This window comes from Acromyrmex echinatior, chromosome 19, assembly GCF_024713525.1.
Source record: "Acromyrmex echinatior isolate Ae372 chromosome 19, ASM2471352v2, whole genome shotgun sequence".
NCBI lineage: Eukaryota > Metazoa > Arthropoda > Insecta > Hymenoptera > Formicidae > Acromyrmex > Acromyrmex echinatior.
The window spans coordinates 2,252,585-2,276,116 of NC_141870.1; the positions used below are offsets into that span (position 1 = coordinate 2,252,585).

General features: G+C 39.1%; 1 protein-coding gene across 1 annotated transcript in view; it reads right to left on the reverse strand.

Annotated features, from left to right (window-relative positions):
• The window catches only part of LOC105147800 (uncharacterized), a 49,961-nt gene that overhangs the window by 16,261 nt on the left and 10,168 nt on the right, over positions 1 to 23,532 (reverse strand). Inside the window, exons 5-17 of the mRNA XM_087416115.1 lie at positions 15,660 to 15,839; positions 12,457 to 12,787; positions 11,688 to 11,839; positions 11,302 to 11,439; positions 10,145 to 10,267; positions 9,445 to 9,702; positions 8,803 to 9,069; positions 4,436 to 8,419; positions 3,156 to 3,269; positions 2,954 to 3,067; positions 1,563 to 1,668; positions 1,294 to 1,477; positions 319 to 505 (exon numbers count right to left, since the gene is read on the reverse strand). Of these exons, the coding sequence (XP_087272241.1) occupies positions 319 to 505; positions 1,294 to 1,477; positions 1,563 to 1,668; positions 2,954 to 3,067; positions 3,156 to 3,269; positions 4,436 to 8,419; positions 8,803 to 9,069; positions 9,445 to 9,702; positions 10,145 to 10,267; positions 11,302 to 11,439; positions 11,688 to 11,839; positions 12,457 to 12,787; positions 15,660 to 15,839 (6,138 nt within the window). The remainder of the gene's footprint in view (positions 1 to 318; positions 506 to 1,293; positions 1,478 to 1,562; positions 1,669 to 2,953; positions 3,068 to 3,155; positions 3,270 to 4,435; positions 8,420 to 8,802; positions 9,070 to 9,444; positions 9,703 to 10,144; positions 10,268 to 11,301; positions 11,440 to 11,687; positions 11,840 to 12,456; positions 12,788 to 15,659; positions 15,840 to 23,532) is intronic.

Genomic DNA, 23,532 nt, shown 5'->3' on the forward strand with positions numbered 1-23,532 from the left:
AAAGAGATATGCAGGTTCTTCACACAAAAAAAAAATGCTGCAGGCGTGTCTGAAAAACGTGAAACGGCAAGAATAAATTTTAAATGAAAATAACGATGTTGAAAAAAATGTTTCGTCGAAAATAATTACACGACCATGAAGTAAGCGTACAGCAGTTCGTACTATGCGTAAAGCGACGCTCGATGCAACAGTCAGCTCGTTAAAAATTTTATCGGATAAACATCTTGATTAATTTCCCGGCAAAGTTACGGGACGTGAAGGACATGATGCCTGCAGCGTTTTTCTTGGCAACCGTGGGACTGTGGAATCGAGTTATACTTGGATTGTAAAGAGGGTCTGTTGCGACTTCGCGCAGACATATAGGTTCTTTCCCGTTCCAGTGGCCATCGCTGACGCAGTGTCTCGTATGCGCCCCTTCTAACCGGAAGCCTCTGCGACATCGGACATGACACTTGGCGCCCTGGGGGTAGACGGATGCGCCGGAAGGATGTCCTGGACATCTGATCTACTCGATTAAACCCAGAAACAGAATAAATAACATAGTCAAGAGAATATAATTTATATATTATATTTGTGTCATATTTGTGTATAACAATTAAAAATGCATATACATATATAAATTTAAGGGTCTAATGAAATTAAATTTCACAAAAATTAAAGTACATTTAACTCCGCCAGTTGTCATTTTTGATATAATAATCTTTATAAATAAATTCAAACGTTTCGATATTTAATACGGTCTTCTTCGTGAATATAAATCAATTGTATGTATCATTTATATTAATTGAAGAAGACCGCATTAAAGAAATGTTGAATTTATTTATTGATTTTATTTATAAAAATTTATTATATTATAAATGACAATTAGCAGGCTCTCGAATAATTCGTGTACTTCAATTTTTTGTATGTGCCACTAATTATAATTATATTATTATAAACACATTATTTTTCAACTTCCGGCTATCTCGTTTTCGTTTCATCTTGATCTCATTTAAAAAACTAGCAGTTCAGTAATAAAAAGTAATTTTATTAATTTGCCATTTTAATTTCTGCCGGTTGTTTCAAACAAATCTAAATTCTCCATTTTTTTTCAGCTATTCTTGCAGCTCCGAATTTTCCAGAATTTTTTTTAAACATTTTAACACGGCACATAAAATGCAAAGTGGTATATGTTGAAAATGTCGGTGGTGTGTGTAGTACATCATCTCTTTGAAAGATACTTTAGAATATATATTTCGGTAGTATATATCGACTCGATCTATCTAATATGACTTGCAATATCGCGACAGTTACCTCTCCGTGTATAGGTGGCTCCATGGCACGGCATTCCGACGTTGGCGAGACACAAGTTCTCTCGTCGGGCGCCAACACCAAATCTTCACTGCAGACGCAATAGTAACTTCCGGCGGTGTTGATGCACTCGCCAGTGCAACCGCCGTTCCCGTTTAGACACTCGTTCACGTCTTGACAGTGACTCCTGCTCATCCCATGCATAAAGAGTAGGAATCGTGTGATATCAGTTCTTACTCTACCAGCTGCTGTGAATATCGCTTAGATCTTACCTCAAAATTAACGTATATCCGGCGCGACAGGCACAAACAAATGATCCTACGGTATTGATGCACTCTTGATCGCATCTGTCGCGACGCCATTCGCATTCATCAATATCTGCGGCCGTGGAATGAATTTTTGAGATTAATATTATAAAAGCGTCTACAAAATATTGTATATTTACATAATCAAGTAAATATACAATGTAACATGATTAATGCGCAATAATGATAAATTTGCATGATAAAATATATAGGCTTCAAAGCCCATATAGCTTCAACTTTTAATAAATATGTATATATAGAGTGTCTCGAAATTGGCGAATCAAAATATATGACCATAATACGAAAATGTTTTAAAAAAAGTTATATGTTAATTTGTATTTTAAAAAGTAATTTTTCAGATATAAGGGTTTAAATATAGCCAATTATAGATTATGTTTAGATGGCCACCTGTCCATGAGTTACGTGCAGCATATGTTAGTGAGAAAAAATTGAAATAGTTCTGTGTTATTTTACTGTAACTGTTTCTGAGATGATGGTCTTTCTGTCTAGACTTTCTATCTAGACTTGTGCGCAACTTTTTGTTAAAAAGTATACATGTATATAACAATAAAAGTCTGTATAAAACATACTCTTTGACAAAAAGTTACGCACAAGTCTAGATAGAAAGACCATTATCTCAGAAACGATGACAGATACGGTGAAATGTCATAAAACTATTTCGATTTCTTTCAATAAAAACCTGTAAGAAAGACTTTTACGCGTCAAAGTCACATCCATCACAATTATCGAGTAAACGATTGCAATGTCTAGACTTGTACGTAACTTCTTTTTTGTTTTTAAAAGAATATAGAGAGAAGAGTTTTTCGTCCATTTTTTTGTGATAATGTTTGTTTCTGTACAAAACATATATATTGATTATTTAAAAGTTGTGCTTGTGCCTTCAAGAGCAATCGTGATTGTACGATGTAATTATAAACATGTCACTGCAAAGAGACATTGTTTGCTATCCCGAACTTTCGTTCCCAGCAAATACAGACTATAACTGCAATATTGCAGCAGCATTATAACATTTCTGCAATATAGCAGGAATATTACAATGTTGCTGCATTATTGCAATTATATTTTGTGTTTGCTGGATTAAAATTAACGGAATATCCTCGTCCTATCCTATATAAAATATATATTATATATATATATATATATTACACAACACGTTATACTTTACAATGCGATGCGCACGATTGGATGCATTGTGAAAAATAAAATATTAATTTTAACTTATAGTGGAAATTAACAGAAAAATGTTAATTTTACCACTTTTGCATGCTTAGAAAGTCCACTATACGTCTTCAAGTTAAAATTTTATTTTTTACATTATTTCTTGTGCTTCAACTTGCCTACACATTTGTTCCCTTCCAGTTGAAATCCGACGGAGCACGTACAGTAGTACGATCCAGGTGTATTGACACATCTCTCGCTGCAGGGTGTCTCTTCCAGGCATTCGTCGACGTCTGAGAAAAAGCAAACTCAGTTTAGTTACGATTAAGCGACATCGGTTTTTTTTCTCAAGTAAGCACACGTTTCCGCCTACACACGAACCTACACAGGTATCACCGTGAAATCGATATCCTGCCTCACACTCGCAACGATAACTGCCCGGCACGTTGGTACATTTGTTGCCCTTGCAAATACCGGCTGCGCATTCGTCGACGTCTAAAAAAAAAAGAAAGAAAGGTAAAGAAAAAAAACCGCATACGCACACGGTCGTTCCTCGAGAAACTTCCGCCCGAGCTAAGCGAGTCTAACTTTACAGCAAGCTTCGAAACTGGAACACAAGTAAGGGAGAGGGAGAAAAGGGCGAAACTGTGTAACTAGGAACCGCGCGTTATCTCTCGGATTTTCCAGAGATGACGATACTATTTTCAGAAAATTAACCGTGATAGCAAAATAAATTGAAACAACGATTTATAAACGTGAAAAATTGTAAAAGTGGATCGTGATAGTTTCTTTCTTTATTGCATTTATTACTACTTTTATGCGCAATCCACTTCGTGAATACAATTTTCTTTTTTTAAGAAAAAATATTCTTCATTACACACACACACACACACACACACACACACACACACACACACACACAACGAGAAATAGAGATTCCTTTGTGATTTACTTTAGTATTCAGTAACGACGATTAATCCTTAAATGACGTACATGATTCATTTCTGTACATATCATTATTTCAAACCTTTCGCATCTCTAAAAGGTTCTTTTAGTGATGCGACTGGCTTTCTTTTCTAAAAGAAATTTTAAGATGATGAGAATATAAGTGAGGAATGGCAACGTAAAATTTAAGTTTCAAGCAGTGAAGAAGCAAAGTTGTGCCGAGCAGCCGACATATGCCATGCTGTTAGAAACTTGTTTTTGTAATCATTTAGTAAAGAAATTTTTTCAATAAATTTTTGTTTATTACGCATATTTGTATACGTATATATTAATAAAAATGTTAAAAAATTTATTCTCTCTTGTAAAAAACCTATAAGATTACTGATTACGATAGATAAAATGAAAAAAATATTAAAATGCAAAAAATATTTTCTCGTTATTACATACATTTTTTACATTTTTATAATAAAAACCATTAAACTTTTTTATTTTGTATTTATTGTCACAATTTTTAAAATAATTTTTTACGTTTTTTTAAATATAATAACTAGAACGTTTACTTCTTTTCCAATAATTTTCCAGAAGCCCCTTCAACGGATGTTTTAGAATTCCTTTTTACAATATTAGTCTATGAATAAATCATCAATGACTTATACTTAAAGATGTCAAGATTTATATCATGAGAATAAAATCAAAATTTATTATTATTCACTTACCTTCACAAGTAGAATTCACCATTTGGAATCCTTCCTTACATCTGCACTCGTACGAGCCGGGATTGTTGACGCAAATATGATCGCAACCGTGCTGTTCCTTGCACTCGTCAATATCACGACATTTGAAACCATCGATCTCGTCCCTTTGGAAGCCTTTCTCGCACGAACATATTACGGTACCGTTCACTGCTGCGCAAATGTGTTCGCAGCCACCATTATGATCTCGGCAAGGATTGAACGGTCGGCAGGATCCATTCCACGATTCATGATTCGGAGGACATTCACAGCTGAAGGAGCCCACAGTGTTAACGCACTTGTGATCACATCCGCCGTTGTCAATCAAGCACTCGTCGATATCGATGCAAGTCTTCTCGTCCTGCGACAGCTCGTAGCCCGTCGGACAGAAGCACAAGTGGCCGCCGATGGTGTTGGTACAATTATGTGAGCACCCGCCATTCAGCTCGAAACACTCGTCGATATCCAGGCAAGTAAAATTGTCAGTGTGCAAATAATGTCCTTTGTAGCAAGTGCACGTGTAACCGCCTAGCAAGTTCACACAGTCGTGTGTGCAATTGTGATGGCTGGTCAAACATTCGTTCACATCCACGCAGTTCTTCCGATCATCCGGCATTAGAATGTAACCGACTGGACATTCGCAGTCGTAACCGCCCTCGGTGTTCACGCAAGTGTGAGAACAGCCCGATTCCACGTCGTTCTCAAATTCCTCGCACTCGTTAATGTCCTCGCAGGTCTTAAGATCGCGCTTCAGGCGGAAGCCGGGCGGACAGGAGCAACGAGTGCTCGGAATTCCATCGGGACCATCCGCTTGATGACAATGATGGGAGCAGTTCCCGTTGTCGTTCTTGCAATCATCCACCAAAACGCAGGTCTTGTTGTTTTGCTCCAGGACGTATCCTATTGGACACTGACATTTGAAAGTGCCCACCAGGTTCACGCAGGAATGCGAGCATCCTGCGTTCTCGATTTCGCACTCATCGATGTCGTCGCATAGAGTCGGATCTTGGAAATTCTGCGAGAAGCCGGCGTTGCAGTTGCAATTGAAACCGCCTGGAATGTTCAGACACTGATGAGTGCAGTTGTCTAGCAGCTCCAAGCATTCGTTGATGTCCACGCAGGTAGCGTTGTCTCGCGATGATAGACGGTAGCCTTCAGGACATTCGCAGATGACTGAACCGTTAATGAAAATACAGGTATCCGAGCATTTGCCGTTGTTAGGAAGACATCCATTCTCGTGAATGCAAAGAGTGTCGTCGTCCTGAGACAGGGACATCCCTACGGGACACGAACACGTCACGTTACCATCATGATCGTGACAGAAATGGGAACAGTCGCCATTCTCGATCGCGCATCCATCTTCTTGCACGCAGAGTCTTTGATCCTCCGCTAGAATCATGCCGGATGGACAGGCGCAAGTCACGTTTCCGGCTTCGTGGTAACACAAATGGGAACAACCACCGTTGTCCTGCAGACAATCGTTTTCGTATGTACACACCGTTTCCTCGGACAGAACCATTCCAGGCGGGCAGGAGCAGAATAACCGATTATCCTCGTGATGACAGAAATGTGAGCATCCCCCGTTATCGATGGAACACGCGTTTATCTCTACGCATGTCTTACCGTCGTCCTTTAACAGCTCATAATTTTCGGGACACGCGCATTCGACACCACCTTCCGTGTTCGCACAAAGATGGGAACATCCTCCGTTGTCCTGGATGCACTCGTTGATGTCCTCGCAGGTCCTGCCATCCTCGCCAATATGGTATCCCGCAGGACACGAGCACTCGTAAGTACCATTATGGCTTATACAGCTGTGCGAACAAGAATTGTTCAAGGCGACGCATCTATTCACAACTTCGCACGTCCTATCATCATCTTGTAGTTCATATCCTTCAGGACAGGTGCAGTTATAAGTGCCGTTTATGTTCAGACATCCATGAGAGCAATCGGCCTCTTCGGACGAACATTCATCGATATCCTGACAGGTTCTATGATCGTCTTCCAACCGAAATCCCGAAGGACACTGACAATGATAAGCGCCTTCGACGTTTAAGCAAATGTCACTGCACGTATGAGAGCCTTCGGAGCATTCGTCCACATCCCGGCAAGTTTTCCCGTCATCCTGTAGTTCGTATCCTTCCGGACAACCGCAACGAACGCGGTCATCATCCTGTTCGCACGTGTGTGAACAACCGTGATCCTTGGAGCAAGGATCATCTGGCAACTCCTGGCAGGTCCTAGAATCCTCCCGCAGTCGCCAACCGAAAGGACACTCGCAGTAGTAAGAGCCGTCAGTATTAATACAATAGTGGGAACAATCGTGTTTCTGTTTGTCCTGGCACTCGTTGACGTCCTCGCAGATACGATCTCTTTGTGAGTAAGTATATCCCGCGAGGCAAGTACAGTTATTATTTTCTCGAGATTTTGCGCATTCGTCTGGGATGACTACGCACGTACGATTATCCTCTCCAAGCTCCATTCCCGCTGGACAAGAGCATGAATAGGAACCTTCTTGGTTTCTGCAATCGTGACTGCAACCGTTCATCACCTCGTCCTCGCATTCGTTTTTATCCTTGCACGTGTTCCCGTCGAGAAGATAACCCGAAGGACACTCACATTTATAACCCGAGTCTGACGGAACACACGAGTGTGAGCACGAGGAATTGGAGCAAGGATCACTCCTCACGCAAGTGAGACTGTCGTCCTCTAGGACCCAGCCGGAAGGACACGAGCATCGATAAGACCTATACACGTTGTGGCACAAATGCGAACACTCGTGTTCACCTTCGAGACACTCGTCTATGTCTTGGCACTCACCATGCTCGTCCTGTCGAAGTCCTTGAGGGCATATCGGATCCCCGCAGGTGAGACCATCCTCGAGAAGTTTCATATCCCGTGGACAAGCGCATCTGTAACTTCCGAGAATGTTGATGCATTCATGCGAACAATCGTGCTCATCCTCGAAACACTCGTCCATATCTAAGCAGGTTTTCTCGTCCTTTTGCAAGATATATCCCTCTTGGCAGACGCACCTGTAGGTATCCCGATCCTTCTCGCAGGCGTGACTGCAATTCGCGATTTTGCACGCGTCGGACAGAACGCAGTTCCTGCCGGTTCCATCCAAGGACATATCGCTAGGACACCCACACTTGTAAGCACCCTCCTCGTTCTCGCATTCATGCGAGCACCCATGCGATCTTTCCGCGCATTCGTCCACGTCGACGCACATTCGCGCATGCTGCAGGATTCGGTATCCATCCGGGCAGACGCATTCGTAACTTCCGGGATAATTCTTACACTCATGCGAGCAGTCGTGTCGATTCTCCGCGCACTCGTCCACGTCGATGCAGGATCTGTCATCGATATCCAGGACGAATCCCGAATGACAGACGCATTCGTATCCGCCGTGCAGATTCACGCATTCGTGCTGGCAACCGTGATCATCTCTGCCGCACTCATCTACGTCGGTACAATTAAATTTACTCGCGTGCTCGAGGATCTCCAGACCGTTCGGACACATGCAAATAAAACTGCCTTCCAAATTAACGCACGAATGAGAACATGGAGCCTCCCGGGCGCATTCGTCGATGTCCGTGCAGGTCGCACGGTCGTCCAACAGCTCGTATCCAGTTGGGCAAATGCATCGTGGTCCCTCCGTGGTGTCCTCACAGGTGTGAGAACAGGGTTTTATCAGGCTGAAGCAGTTCTTGAACTCCTCGACGCAAGTCGCGTTGTCGTCCGTCAACATGAACCCTGAAAAACACTCGCACACGTACGCGCCATCAGTGTTGCGGCAGATGTGCGAACACGGTTGGGATGGTACGTCACACTCGTCCACGTCCTTACACGTCGCACCGTCTTCCGCGAGTTCGTAACCAGGTCGACAGGCACAATGGTAACCACCCGGCTCGTTCACGCACTCATGCTGACAGCGGTGCGATTCAATCTCGGCGCATTCGTTTACATCTGGAAGAGAATATCAGTGATCTCGTGTCAAGGCAATCTTCTTTCCGAAACGATAGAATTCTCTCTCCCAATTATAATGTCAGCCATATTTCTCGTTTAAACAACATTTTATTTAAGTCTTACTTTTTTTGCTGAAAAAGTGCTTTTTAAAAAAAAGTTTGGAAATAAATAAATAAATGTCGAAAGTTAACCAAAAGTGAGAAAAATCTCAACTTGAAAATAAGTTTAGAAAATAGAGACATAAAAAGCAGAAAATTACTGCAAAGAAGTATATCAACATTTTCATTTAGAAATATCTTTATTTGAATATCGTATTTCAATTGACAATCGAATTTTATAATTATTATTATTATTAATAACTTTATCTTGTAAAGTCCACTTACCAACGCACTCTAAATTTTCATTTTTCTTAAAGCCATGTTCGCACTTCGAGCTCTGCGGAATTTCGGTAATCTCTTCCCCGTAATCATCGTCATTGTTCCCGTCTTCATCATCATCGTCTTCATTGTCATCATCGTAGTTCTCTTCTCGAAGGATCTTCGTTACCACGTGAGGATGTATTGTACTTGTGCACTTGTATGATCCCACTGTATTCTCGCATTCAGTGTTCTCCGCACATATCTTTGGAGTCTCCTTGCATTCATTAATATCTAAAGATAAAAGATAACTCAGATTTTATAATGTCCGTTTTCTTTCTTTTTGCGGAAGAAAAAAGATACGTCAACTTTATAATTTATATTTATATTGTTTTTGCAATGTAAATAAAAATTCCAATAGAATAACAGAAGATAATAGTAAGTAAATATCATAAACAATGTAAATATTGGAAAATCGATCGGTCTAAAATGTCTAAATTACGAGAAGGAAATTACAATTTATAAAAGATGATCGATACAATTAAATCTTAACGATGCAATTAATACAATAAACAGTTAAATCTCCAGATAAACATTTTAATAATTTATTACAAGATCGAAAATAGGGGTTAATAGAGTCGATCGAAAACGAACATGAAATATATTTACCCTGACAGGTTTTCCAATCATTCGTCAGATAAAAACCATCCGGGCAGAGACAGAAGACGCTCCCGGGGGTGTTTAAACACAGGTGAGAACAATTCGCGTTGTTCAGAGCGCACTCGTCGATGTCCTCGCAAGTATGATTGTCGGCAGCTAATTTGTACCCGAGAATATCCGTGCAACTGCACTCGTAGCTTCCTTTGAGATTGCGACAAGTACCTTGGCAAGGTCCGTGCCCATTGTTCGAGAGGCATTCATTGATGTCTGAGTAATAGTTACGTACCTTACAGAGAGTTTTTCTCTCTCGACAAGTTCATTTATTAAATAACAAATTAAATCAAAGAACGCTAAAATAAATTGCTTTTTGAAGCTAATACATAAATTTTACAATACTCTAAATTTTTTGCAGTGAAATCTCACTCCAAGAGAATGAAAATACAACTACCTTTTGAGAAAGAAAAGTGAAAATATTTTACTTCTTGAAACTTTTACTTGAAAAAAGAGTGACAATTCAAGGAGTGAAATATTTTCACTTTTTTCAAGGGGATGGTTGTGTTTTCTCACTCTCTTGGAGTGAGATTTCACCGCAAGAAATTTAGTTTGTGTAGACAAACGCGTAAATATAAATACGCCGATACAAAGAGGAACCGACGAGTATTAGTAAATATTTGTCGGAGATAGATATCTTTCTTTCTATATGACTAACCTTGGCAAGAACGACCATCGGTCCCCAGCTGAAAACCACTATGACACTCGCAAGAGTACGAACCGGGTTCGTTGCGACAAATATCGGTACATTTTGCTATACCTTCTGCACACTCGTCGATGTCTGAGAGAATATCAAAGAGAAAAGGAAAATCGATAATCGAATTTTAAGCACTTCGCAGTTTTATAAATAGCGCAGCAACATTGTAATTAAATTGTGAAATATTCTTATAACTTTATTTCTTTTTTTTTTTTTTATTTGCAAAGAATGTAGATTGATAAAATTTTTAACGCAAACAGCAAAACTAATCAAACGACGGAGCTACACCAAATTGGATAATTAATTTACGTTTCTAAAAAGGAAGACTAGGTATTTTTTTCTTCAGAATTAATCCTAATCGTTATTTATTAGCATTTTATCGTAGAATGAGAGATTCAATGGCTACAATCGCGTATTATCGACACGCTAGAATATCATGTATTGTAACACTCGGGCTACGTTACACGCTGATCGAGCAATCATCGGACTACAAACGCGATACGATCTGCAAACATGCGATGTATTACAGGGCGGAGAGAGGGGAACAAAAATAGAAAACTAGTAAACGCCGAGAAATGTCCGAATCGATAACAGCTTTTAAACTGGATATCGCGCCGATATCGTACAACAATATGCGCAATCCGACTCTTAAATAATCCGATACGCTCCAAAACCGATAATCCCATTATTAAGACGGCGGTGGTTTACAACGGGTATGTTTTCGAGAGCGCTAAAATTACTTCTCGTACATTATACATGTGTATATCCGCAGTTGAAATTATTTTCACCTCGCGAGCATTCCGACGACCAACATGGATTATTCGCGTGTGCGTTCGTGGTTTCCATAAATTTACGAATATCAAGTGCAACAGATGAAAAACTGGCATGTCGAAAACAGGTAATATAACGAATCGATACGACCAGGTAGTCAATACGAAGATGGTATTCGTGGGGAAATATCGACGAAAATATCACATGTCGAGTAAAGGAGAGAGGAAGAAAGAAAGAGTGAGAGAGAGAAAGAGAGAGAGAGTTGTGCGCGTGAGTTTGACTTTCCTCAAAAGATATAAAAATGTGAAATATGCAGTGGTGAATTTATATGTGGGCGTATGGATTACCGATACAGGACGGTCCTTTAGCTCGAAAGCCGTCGAAGCAGGAACACTTTATACCGCTTGGCGTATCCTCACATACGTGTTCGCATTCGCCTGTTCCCTGATCGCAACGTTTCACCTTGTCCGCTGGGATAACTTCTACTACGGCAAACACACATTCATTTCATAACAAAGCAGATTTTTACATAATAGATTTAATTAAACGAGAAAAAGAATCGCGTTTTCGGAACAGATCCTGGTGCTTAATATTTATATGAAAAAATTTGCAGATATTAGAGATTGGAAAGAGAGAATGTGATTAACACATACATGAAACGTAAACTGCTCGCTACTTTATACGTGGTTATTAAACTGAGCAGAGATAATATTTTTATATATTCGTGGCTTACTATTGTCTCTCACGCATCTCGGACGACGTCCCAGCCAAGTGCCGTTACTGCAAAAAAGCCTGTCCGTCGTTGAATCCACGAAGACGTAACCATCCGCGCACTCGTAAACCGCAACCAGGTATCGATTATACGGCGGCAGTACGTTCTTTCTCCTATAGGACAATACACATCCTATTATAGGTATGTACATGTATTAACCTTTTGCGATCCTATGTCGAGTTGAACTCGATATACTGCGGTTACCTATAATTCTTTAAGCATTCGAATCGGTGCAATTGTAATCGGTAAACTGTATTTTTAAGATCTCTGTAAATTTCTCCAAATAATAAAAATTCTTTTATTCATATTAGACCAGCCAATAAAATTGGGAATAAAATACTTCGCTCATTTTCGTGAAAACAGTTTGGACTGCAGATGGTTAAGACAGTCGGAATTTGAAAGAATTCTAAATGGATTTTAGAATGCTAAAAAAAAAAATAATAATCTTGTTAGAGTTTGCGAAAAAAAAGCAACGGGAAGTTAAAACCAATTTTGTTATTATATTTTTTTAGCCATTACGTTTCTTCTCGTAATCACATTAATTACTTTTCAAATTAGTGTATATTATATATATGATCTATATATAGGCATAAATGTACGTAACAAAATGTATATGTAATTTAATTGAAAAAAGTTGATATTAATTTCCTGTTACTTTTTAAGCGAGCTCAAGATAAAACTTTTTCATTATTTCAAAGTTGTTTCGCAGTTTGTTTGTGCAACAACAAACCTGGCGTATTTAGCGGGGCGAGCATTCTCGATCGAAGGGGCCTTGATGAGTCCCTTTCTAAGGATTTTCCTCACAGCACAGCTGATATCCAATTGGGACACTACGGTTTCGTTTAATCTTGTTGCCGTAGGTAGTCTTGACGAGGATTTCACCGGCCTCTTCCTTTTCTTTTTCCTCTTGTTGCCCTCCTTCGTTTTTCTGCGCTTTTTTAAATCGTCTATCCTCTCTAACGTCTTAAGACGATCCTTCGCGATTTGTACCTTGTCCCTGTCCGGAACGATTGGTTGATCGCCGACATAAAGATCGTTACGGAAACGTCGTAGTATATTATCTACACAGTGGACACAAAACATAGCGTATGTATGCGATGTCAGAGCTAAGCACCTTCTATTTCGCGAATAGAATAATATAATTGCTGCAAATTGTTAATGAATAATAAAACGTAAATATTCGTTCATCACCGCGAAATCATTAGCGCCTTGTACATTTATTGTACTAGCGCAAATAAAATATCCATTTTGCAATTATAATTAAAGGAATTTTAATTAAATTCTCGTCACTCATACACGTCCGGCGAATGGGCTTTAAATAGAATATTCGTTTTACTGAGTAAAAATGTTTCTAGAGGTATTCCGGCGTTAGCTTTACATCACAGAGGATTAATCTCATTGGATATGTACGGTGATCCAACACGGGGACAGATACTTTTACCGCCTTTTATCGCATACGAGAATGCTATCAAATAATGTATTTTTTACATGCATAATTCCCGTATCAGCTAAGTAACGCATAAAGCAGCCGAGTACGCGCTATTTACACACATTTATAAATCCGCCAAGATTATCTTCCGTAAAAATCAGCACTTTTATGCAACTCAGATGATTATACTCAGACATTATTCCTAAGACATTATTTCTAAAAATACCCCTTAAAAAAAATACGTCAAGTACATAAAAAAAGTATCAAATATTACATATCCTCTTCCGTAAAACGTTTATTTCCTAATAATTAATTTTAACTTATCATTCATAAATTCGAGCTTTTTTTCAATCAGGATACGTCAGCTTTTTGTTGCTATCTGAACCTTTAGACATGCAGACATTTTTCGTTCTGTCTATCATATCTCGCGGTGTACAATACTTTTGAATAATTTACAGATATATAGACGTATCTAATCATTAATGAACGCAAGCTACTGGCTCGCGTATAAGCTTCTCTGGCTCTGGACAAGCACACAAACGGCGCATCCCGATCAAAGCCTCAAACCGAAGGGAGACAGGAAGGTGGGGGACGTGTACGTATGCCTGTAACGTCCGGACGGGTGTATGACTTGGCGGCTTATCTCCATCGAGGCGAATGCTAGCTATGTTATGTCGGCGAATCTCGTGCCACCGATAGCACATGCGATGGAACGAGGCGCGTTCCTGAAGCACCGAAACGTTACTCCGCGAATTTTCCCCATCCGGGAATTCCGTCCTCGCCATTTCTGGTCGCTAAAGGGACGTCATCGAAGGGGTGGCGGCCAGATATTAGTTTCATCGTCGATATCATCGATACCTCATCGGTTTAATGATAGTGAGGTATATATTAGGTGTTGGAATTAATTCGTAGCGTTTTACAAGTGATGGGAAGTACTTTCATTAATGTATTTTTTAATGCTCATGTGAAATAAATAACATTCTTTCATTAAAAACGCTACGAATTAATTCCAACACCTAATACGTGTAAACTGCGAAATCAATTATTTAATGATAAGAATAATACGACGATGGTACGAGTAATTACAGGCTGAAATAAATAATCCGGTCGCTGCCTGAATGCCTCTTTCTCCGTTATTTTCTTTTTTTTTTTTTAATTAAAAAAGTTCTCCACCGATTCTGAAAGTGCAAAGAACGGAAGACACCCTATATATTTGCAGTCTTGGGAGCAATGCCAACCCCCGGCTTAAGATATGCCGATAACTTGAGCATCGGTGAAAATTGAATCCCACGGTAAAGTCGTGTTTCCACAAATCATAGGAATGGGCGTCTTGGGTAAATTGTTCTTCGAAACTTTCGGGACCTTTTGACATATCTCTCTCCTCCTTCCGCGCCCGTCTTTTTCATAAAAATGTAATTTTAAATATAGTTCCAACTGCTTAGTTCCACTAGCTTAGATTAACGCGACGGAACGATATATGGACGGCATTCCACCATTTAATTCCACAGAACGTAACTTTTTTTTATATTCATAATTTTGAATAATTATCTGATGGTAGAAGCTGCACAATTGTGTCAAGAAATGGAAAATAATGCTTTTCAGTGTAGACATAAGTTGAGATGAAATTTATCTCCGTAAACGTAGGTTGCGATCAAAATGAACAATGAAAGGAAGCGAGTTTAATCATCATATCCGCAGCAATCTCCGTCTGTCGATCATGAGTTCGGTGTCCGATTGACTAAGCAAAATCTTGATTCGCTTTGCGATATTAAGAGCGAGTTTGATGCTGCGAGTCCCTTTATTTCGACAGCGCGATGTCTCGCAGTAAACGGATTTGTCCGTCAGTTCTATTGAACACGCGCGTCGAGGCTTCAACCGAGCCAGGCACGAGGAGTTAAGCTCCCTTTCATGTGGATAATTGACTTACGTCGATCAAATTAGTATAATGCCGCATAGCTATGGACATAGCGGGGACATCATGCGATACGTGATACGCGCAAATCGTTAATTTACTCTGACTCCAATCCGAGAATAATTCAGAATATTCCTTAATATAAATATGTCCAGAATAGACAGCGCAATTTGCAAACAGTATTAATTACGTCAGCTGTATCAACATAAATCATTGATTATTTCAAACGATATAAATTAACGTGCAGAATTATTTTAAATGGAGTCCCATTTCCCCAGTAATACTATTTATACACTACTGTTATTATCGAGGGCGCGATGTACAAATATTCGGCTCGACCAATAAATAAATCATCGAGGTGACGATTAATCGCTGTTAAACTGAAGAAGAAACAAATACGATATTCTGCGAACAGATGAATGTCAATTGAGTAAAAGTAACAGCGACATGGAGATAGAACGCGAGATGGAGATTGATGTATCGTAGATAGATTCCACGCCCAATTAATCCCAACGAAAGATTATTTGAACTTGAGATTTAGACGCGCGTTCCTCCCGCAACGAGCGGTTTGTTTGAAGAGGCGATATCTTACGAGGCACGCATTTCGGGACGGGTTCGTCCCAACCGTCAGCGGTGCAAGTCGCTATCTTGTGACCCTTCAGTTTACGGCCTGACTCGCACGAGTACACAATTTGCAGAGTACCATCCTGAAGAACTCTCTTCCTCACGGTTCCCCACTGCGGTGGCTCCATCAGACAATCACCGAGGATCCCTGAAAGCGAGGAAAACAGGCTTTACGATCGTATCGCGAATGCATAAGCTATAAACACTAGAAGCTACGATGGCACGTCGAATTGGCACTTGGATGGAAATTTTGACGTGCCATTAAACCTCCCACGTGTTCGAAAGTCCAATCCAGCAATATTTAGTCGGATTCAACATATATTAAATTTTATATGCTACGTATTGTATACGTAATAATATTTAAGGGAAAATGGGAGAATTGCAAATACCAGGTAAACGCGAACAACATTATTGCGGTATATATATACTAGAGAAGTGATAATCTCTCATTTCTCACATCCAATTCCAATAATAGTCCGATACACGCTTACAATTAATGTTGTACTATAACAAGACCATAGAATGTATATGCTGTCCAAGGTAAATATCATTACATGTTTTCGATGGTTTAATGAAGGAGAGAATGGGGAATTGCGAATACTCCTACGGGAAAAGTTAAAGCCAATCGTATTTATTAATTATAGAAGCCTTTATTCAAAGAATATTAGCTGTAAATTACACTAAGTAACATTTACATATCATTGATGTAAACTATAATTTTAAACAAAACCGATTCGGCATTGCTCCCCGAGTGGCGGCTGGTACCTAATTCCAAACAGCAAGGCTTTTGCTTTTTATTTAAAATTATAGTTATTTATACATTGATAATATATAAATGTCAATTATTGTAGTTTAAAGCCAAACATTTGGAGAATCTTTTAAAGACTTTTATCGATCGATAAATAATCATCAGCTTTACTTGATCAGCTTTTTCCTTGAGTTCCTTCACTCTACTTTATACTCTACATTAATATTTGCATATAATTGTACATAGAAATATATTTTATAAATGTTTCTCCTTTTATAAATACTTTCTCTACTAAATCCTACTTTCTCTTATGCACTTTATATTGGTAAAATTGTATTATTTGTAAAACTATATTAAGTGTATTAATGACACGATCATTGTCGAAACATATGTTTGTTTAATGAATATTGAAAATTATTGTTTGGTTTTCATAGCTCTTCTATTATCATTATTGATTTATTTTTATTGAGCCACATTATTACATACACTGTATTATTTGTGTTAGACTGCTTGTATTTCATGTATTCGTGATACTAATTGTTTTGAATTTGCTTGTTCAGAATTAACAAAATCTAAAATTTACTGATATTCAGATACGGTTTCAAATCAGCTGTCGCCCCGCCTATTGTTTTGTAGCTGATACTCAGTATCAAACTTACTGTATTTCTATCCGTTTATTCGTATTTAATGTCAACAGTTGCACTCGATAAAGTCGTCATCATTATTATTATTATTACGATTATTATTATACATGTTCGGTATTATAAATCACGGTGCGCGATTACAAAATTAAAATCCTCTACTTATGCTTTCACGTGCACGTGCATTCCATCGGTATCGCACGAGCGCGGCACACAATAAGTACCGTACACCCTGACAATGCACGTACTCTGGCAGTAAGTCCTGCGACGAGAAAGAGGGAAAGACGTGTGTCAAGCACGTGGGGGATCTCGCGGTCGCGCAGACACGGCGTGACGCGGGATTAAAATTGAATAATTCCGCGGCGATATAATATACGGTCACGTCGTGATGTCTGGCGTGTGCGGTGCGCTTCCGCCGCAAAAATTTTACGGTAGGACCATCGGCCGCATGGCGATGCGATGGATGTCAACGAGACGAAACGTGGCCGGGGTAAAATAAATCGTCCCGGGAAACGTGAGTCGCGAAAAACGAATGACTTTCGTTTTATTCGCGCGAGGAAACCTCGCATTTCGAAACCTATTGAGAGCCACCCCTGGTATCTGTGACGATTTTCCCCAGCCCGATTCTTTTTTTTCTTTTTTTTTTTCTTATAAAAATTTTTCATTTTTGCGCTTTCAATTATGGAAAGCGCATTTTAGCTGCGATCTTACGCACACAGAGTTTTATACGATTCCGTTTTTGCAGATGTAAACGGTAAAAAGCGTTCGTTTTATTGCGCTTTAACAGAATTTTCACGTTTATTCTCGGCAACAAATCTCTGGTACAGATTAAAAATTCTTGGTAAAAGGAACATAAATTTTCAAACGGCTAGTCTCTCCCTTTAAAGTATCTCTTCTGGCTCCTCTTCTGTTGTCGGGCCTTTCATACAGTCTATCAACCAGTGATAAAACGACCAGTAGTAAAACTTGGGACAACTTGCGGTTTAACCCTCCCTCTCTCTCTTTCTCTCTCTCTCTCTCTCTCTCTCTCTCTCTCTCTCGGTATTATAAAATGCATCGTAAATTGTCGTGAACATACTGCCAACGTACCGGCGTCAAGATTCTAATTTTCTCTCGTATATATTTAAGTTTCCTTATTAATTTGTCCCTCCCAGGAGCATTCGCTTTTGATGAACGCGGCAATAAGCAAATTCTTAAATGAGTGACCTGAATCTCGATTCAAGCTGAAATTTGAATCAATTGAATTAAAGTGTACGGTTTTCATCTTCTCTTAAGAAGCTTAGATGCGACTGTGCGATGTAAATCGGACACTTCATTAAATAAAGAGCGTACAAATTCCGTTTCCGAGGTACGTTGAAGTGTAATATTCTCCGCTTCGGACCCTTCATTCAAGAGTCTCTCTCTCTCTCTCTCTCTCTCTCTCTCTCTCCTCTTTTCTCCAAACGCGTTTTATCGCGTGGGAGATCCAGCGCTGTGTCGAAACGTTAACTTTCGCAAGGGTTACAAGACGTGACGCGGCTTTCCACGAGATTAAACGAAAAATTAAACGCTTAATTAAAGTAACTCGCGGGCCCCAATTTATATAATTGACTGCACGGCGAGTGAGTCAGTTTGCGCTTATACGGGAACGAGGGAATATAATTCTAGTCACTCGAGATTATTGGCTTACCTTCTCCGATCGATAAATCAAAGACTACATAAAGCCGACAGTCGCTAGATCAGCGAATATGTCCGTTCCTCGAACCAACTTGGAGATCAATGAAATTTTACGTTTGATAATCTTTCGCACCTCTCGGACGTTTTTGACGTACAAGCGAAGAAATAAAAATGTCGAGAACGGACGGATGATATATAAGAGCGCTGCGGCAAAATGATTCATTGTTCCTATTCGTGCCCAAATTAACGCGCTCCCTTCGACATGGACGTATCGTTAGTCGTAACACACGGAAACGGTCAGAAACTATGAATCGCAATTTACGTATATCGATTCTTCCTTTCGCTTACTTGATACGTTTTTCATTCCTTTCACATTTTCTTTTTCTTTTTTTCTTCACGTCTGTACCCATTGGTTCGCCACGCCAAGTATTGATCTTTCCTCCCGAAACATCCTTCAGTATAGAGCTTCAGCTTCCTTCGAGTAGCTCTCGGTGCACGTATGTGTTATGTGCAAACGACGAGCGATCAATGATCTCGACTCCTCCGGTGTCAACGACTTTGACAGCGTCATGGCACCACGTGAGGTAAAGGACGGTTAGTCACGCGCGTCCATTAAGAACTCCCGATCAAAATCGCAGATTCGACGTGTCTACCTCTTAACGATTAACCCACCTCGGTGGCGATCTCGCCTACCATCCGGCTCGTCATGGTTCCCGAACACAATCGTTGCGGATGTCGGGAGGAAAAGAAAGCCCATCGAGACGTTCCGGCATAGAAACGCGCGCCGGATATGCTTAAATAAAAAATCGTCGCCTCGATGTGCCTTGGGAAAATTTTATCAAATGCACTCTCTATATTCTGAATATTCGACCGCTGAATTATTACGAGAGCGACCGGAAGGAAGTGCTCTTTATTCGCAGAACTTTATATAGAAATGTCTGTTCGGAGATGTAAAATGCGGAAAATGTTACGACTCGCATTAACGATCTCGATTTTTTTTTTCACTTCAACGATGTAAAAAATATGGGAATGGATTTGACACTATGTGGTATTTATATACATAAATTCTCGTCGTGTTGATGTTTGTACGAACACCAATACGATATTTAAATCCAGCATGGGTTTTAAATGTATACCATATTGGTGTCGATGTAAACACCATGGGTTTTAAATTCGCCCTGTTAGAGCATTGTGGTGTTGTATTAATATTCAACATGGTAAAAATTATATACTTAAACACTGCACGGTGTTAAATCCACATCCATATTTTTTAGAATAAAAATATTCGCCTTGTATTTTGAAATTTTCTTGTACAAATAGATATCAATGATTGGACGTGCACTTGTAGAATTATAATCTCTTTATTCTTCGTTTTCTCTCTCTTCAATGCTCAAATATATATTTATCTCGTTTTAAATGCAAACATTTTTGCATTTAAAGCAACACGAATAAATCTTTTGTATAAAATGTTATGTAGATGAATAAGAGAGGCTGCAGTGCCTAGGGACATGTATATACCTTGGGATTAATACGTAATTATTATTTTTGTTAACAATAACGAGCTTTTTAATGCTGACAATTCAATCACTAATTTAATTGAAAAGTAATATAACTGAGCAGTCGACATTAAAAATCTTATTATTGTTAAAAAAATAACAAATGTATCCCACGGTGCAACGTGTTAGGTAGTCTCCCCTAAGGGATGTACACACGTGTACTCGTACCTTTTATATTCATCGAGGTACTTGCTTCGATAAATAAAAACAAAAACATTTACCGCATATTTTATTTACATAACCCGTACGCTTAAGAGCCTGATGCGGTTCACGGAGAAAAAGTAGTTAATTTTCGTAGCCTGCTCTCGCATAAAAATCGATCCCCGTCTACTTTGCAGTGGCCTCCTCTGAATCGCCGTTCCACGATCGTTCGCGCGAGTATCGCGAGGAAAAGAGGAAGAAAAAAATTTTTTAAGTAGAAAAAGAGGTAGAACCTTCCCGTCTCGGCGTCTAAATTATTCGCGGCTTCCGTAAACAGCGGTCTTTTTTTTTTTGTTTTCCTCCCTTTCGAGGGAGATGGGCTTCCGACGACGATATCGGTCACGTCGATTTATTTGCGGCGCGCACTTTCTCGCGCCTCGGACCGGACTGACATCCTCCGGTCGGGCAATCTCGCCGCAACAGGAACAACGTTTTCCCATTTGGCAGTCCGAAACCGAAGACACCGCGCGACGACGTCTTGTTCCTTTCCCCCCCGTGAATTTTTCACCCGATAAATCTGTCGTCACCAGGTTCCGCACTACGCGGGAATAAGTAATGACATTCGCGCCGAGGAGAAGCGCCGGAGAGGCTTACTCCTTCTCGTCTTCACGACTGTCTCGCTTATACGCCGAGAACTACGAGCCTAAGTTTCCCGCTTTAATGCCATGGATTTTCTATAGCGCTTTCCGTGGACCTCCCGATATCTCTTAAACTTCGGCAATTATGCAGGAGACGATTCTATAAAGAAATGTCCCGCGCTACACCGCGATAAATAGTTTCGCGTCTTCTTTCTTTTTTAATTCACATATTTAACACGACGTGAAATTTTCAAAGTTACTTTACAGAATCCTGAAGTCTTCTCTCGACGATCTATTATTCGCGTCAGACTTCAAGAGTACAGAATTCCATTTATGTCGTTTTATTATGCATTTTGCCATTTTCTCGTAATTACTTGAACGCACAAAGTTATAAACAGAATCGTCTATTCTGAATTAATTAATAATAATTCGAACAAATTATGTATTGTCCAAAATGGAGGCTTTAGGTTCATGCGATTATTAATGTCGCGACACACGCGTCGCCATCTCATTACATGCATAATTTCGCTTCTGCTAATATATGCTCTCTATTAACCCCGCGTCCGTAATCTTTTTTGGCATAAGCAAAATTTCACTCTCAAATTTCACTCTCAGATTTTAACTTTTATTAAATACAGATTTTAATATTTCAGTTAAAAAAAATATTTGGTAACGTAACAGAGTTAAAAAGTATATAAAAAAAAAATGAATTTTTTTTTTAAATTTAAAATAATAAAAAGACTCAACGAAAAAAAGATTCAATTGCGAAAGGAATAAAATATGATTACACTACGTACAGAAAAATGATATTTTAGTTAAGAAAAGATATATATATATATATATATATATATATATATATATATATATATATATATGATCACTCAATTTATCAATCACTTCCTTCTTTTAAGTAACGGATTTTTTGTTAACAAAGAATATTTTCTTGATAATAATCTTAAAATATACTTATATTATAAATAAAAAAAACTCATTAATATGTATTCAAAATGTATTCACTTTCTATTTATTTCCTATAAAGAATATTATAAAATTGATCGATAAAGCAACTTTATATAATAAGCAAATCGAATTTGTTTTGATGTAATAATCTTGGTTGAAGTATTAAACTTACTAAGATTCAGAATATTTTTTGAAATAAATATGACGCTTGTGATAAATTTACTGACTTTTTAAATACTCGTAAGAAGTAATTATTATTATTATTATTATTTGCGTACATTATATATTTTTGTGTAAAGTTCACAATTTCTTAAATGCGTATTAAAATTCAGATTTTATCCTTTTTATGTTTAAAAAAAGAAGAGCGGGTGGAAAGAAACTGTGTAATTTTTCTTCGGTACGGAGAAGTTCCTATCAGTACGTCCGATCTTCACGACGACCGTCAGTCGCGAGATGGATCTCGCTCAGGATGGGGAGGGAGATGAGGAAGAGAACGATACAGTTTCGCGTATATCATACGAAAAGAGACTTTTTCTTGAAACGACGACGACGTCTACTCTTCCGCGCCAGAAACTGCTTTTAAGACGGCACGAAGTTTTCCCCGCTGCGAGGCGGGCACTGACACAGTTCTATCGAATTACTTATCGAAGCCGCATAAGGCTGCTCGACTTGCGTCGTTCATCACGACGAATGCGAGTGCAGGGTGTACGACGATCTCGGTTCAATAGGCAACCGACTTGCATATCAAGTTCGCGTACCGTTCGCCGCTTATTATAACGGATATTAACAACCGCAAAAGCAACACGACGTCTTATTCGCCTCGTGTCGCGAAGTCACGTCTTCGTATGAGCAATTTAAACATTCCGACAGACCGTTCCCGGATCCTGTAATCTGAACACCTCGATAATCGTCCGATCAATTTATATTTCATCCAGTTCGCAGTATATTATAATAACCGCCTTCCGATACGCGCTGCGTGAAGACGTTGATTATTCTTGAAATTATCCACTGCTGCGAAAAGCAGCATAAACAACGTTCCCATAATCTGGGATCATTCAGATTACGGTGGAGGAAATATAAAAGAGAAACAAACTGCGCGTCGCGGTGATTACAAACGATCGAAGAGATCTGCGCTAGCGATGGCCGTTCGAATCCTACTCAAGTTTTCAAACAATTTGATCGTAAAGACTCGAATTGCTTGAAATATTATCGAGAAGCTAGGAAGTTCTGAAATTCTTGAGAGTCTCAAGTACCAAGAAAATCTTTTCTTGGTGAAGTGTTTGCATATCTGAAATATTTGAAATACTTGCAAATAAAATTCGGTCATATTGAATGAAAAATTATAATAGTAACATAAAATTATGAAAGGACAGATATTTTTAAAATCTTGAAGACTTTCGAGACTTGAAAATGAAATTATTATTCGTATCGGTTAAATAAAAAAATTAATATAACGTAGAGAGTTATAAAAGGAGAGATTATATTTTCGAAATTCTGAAGA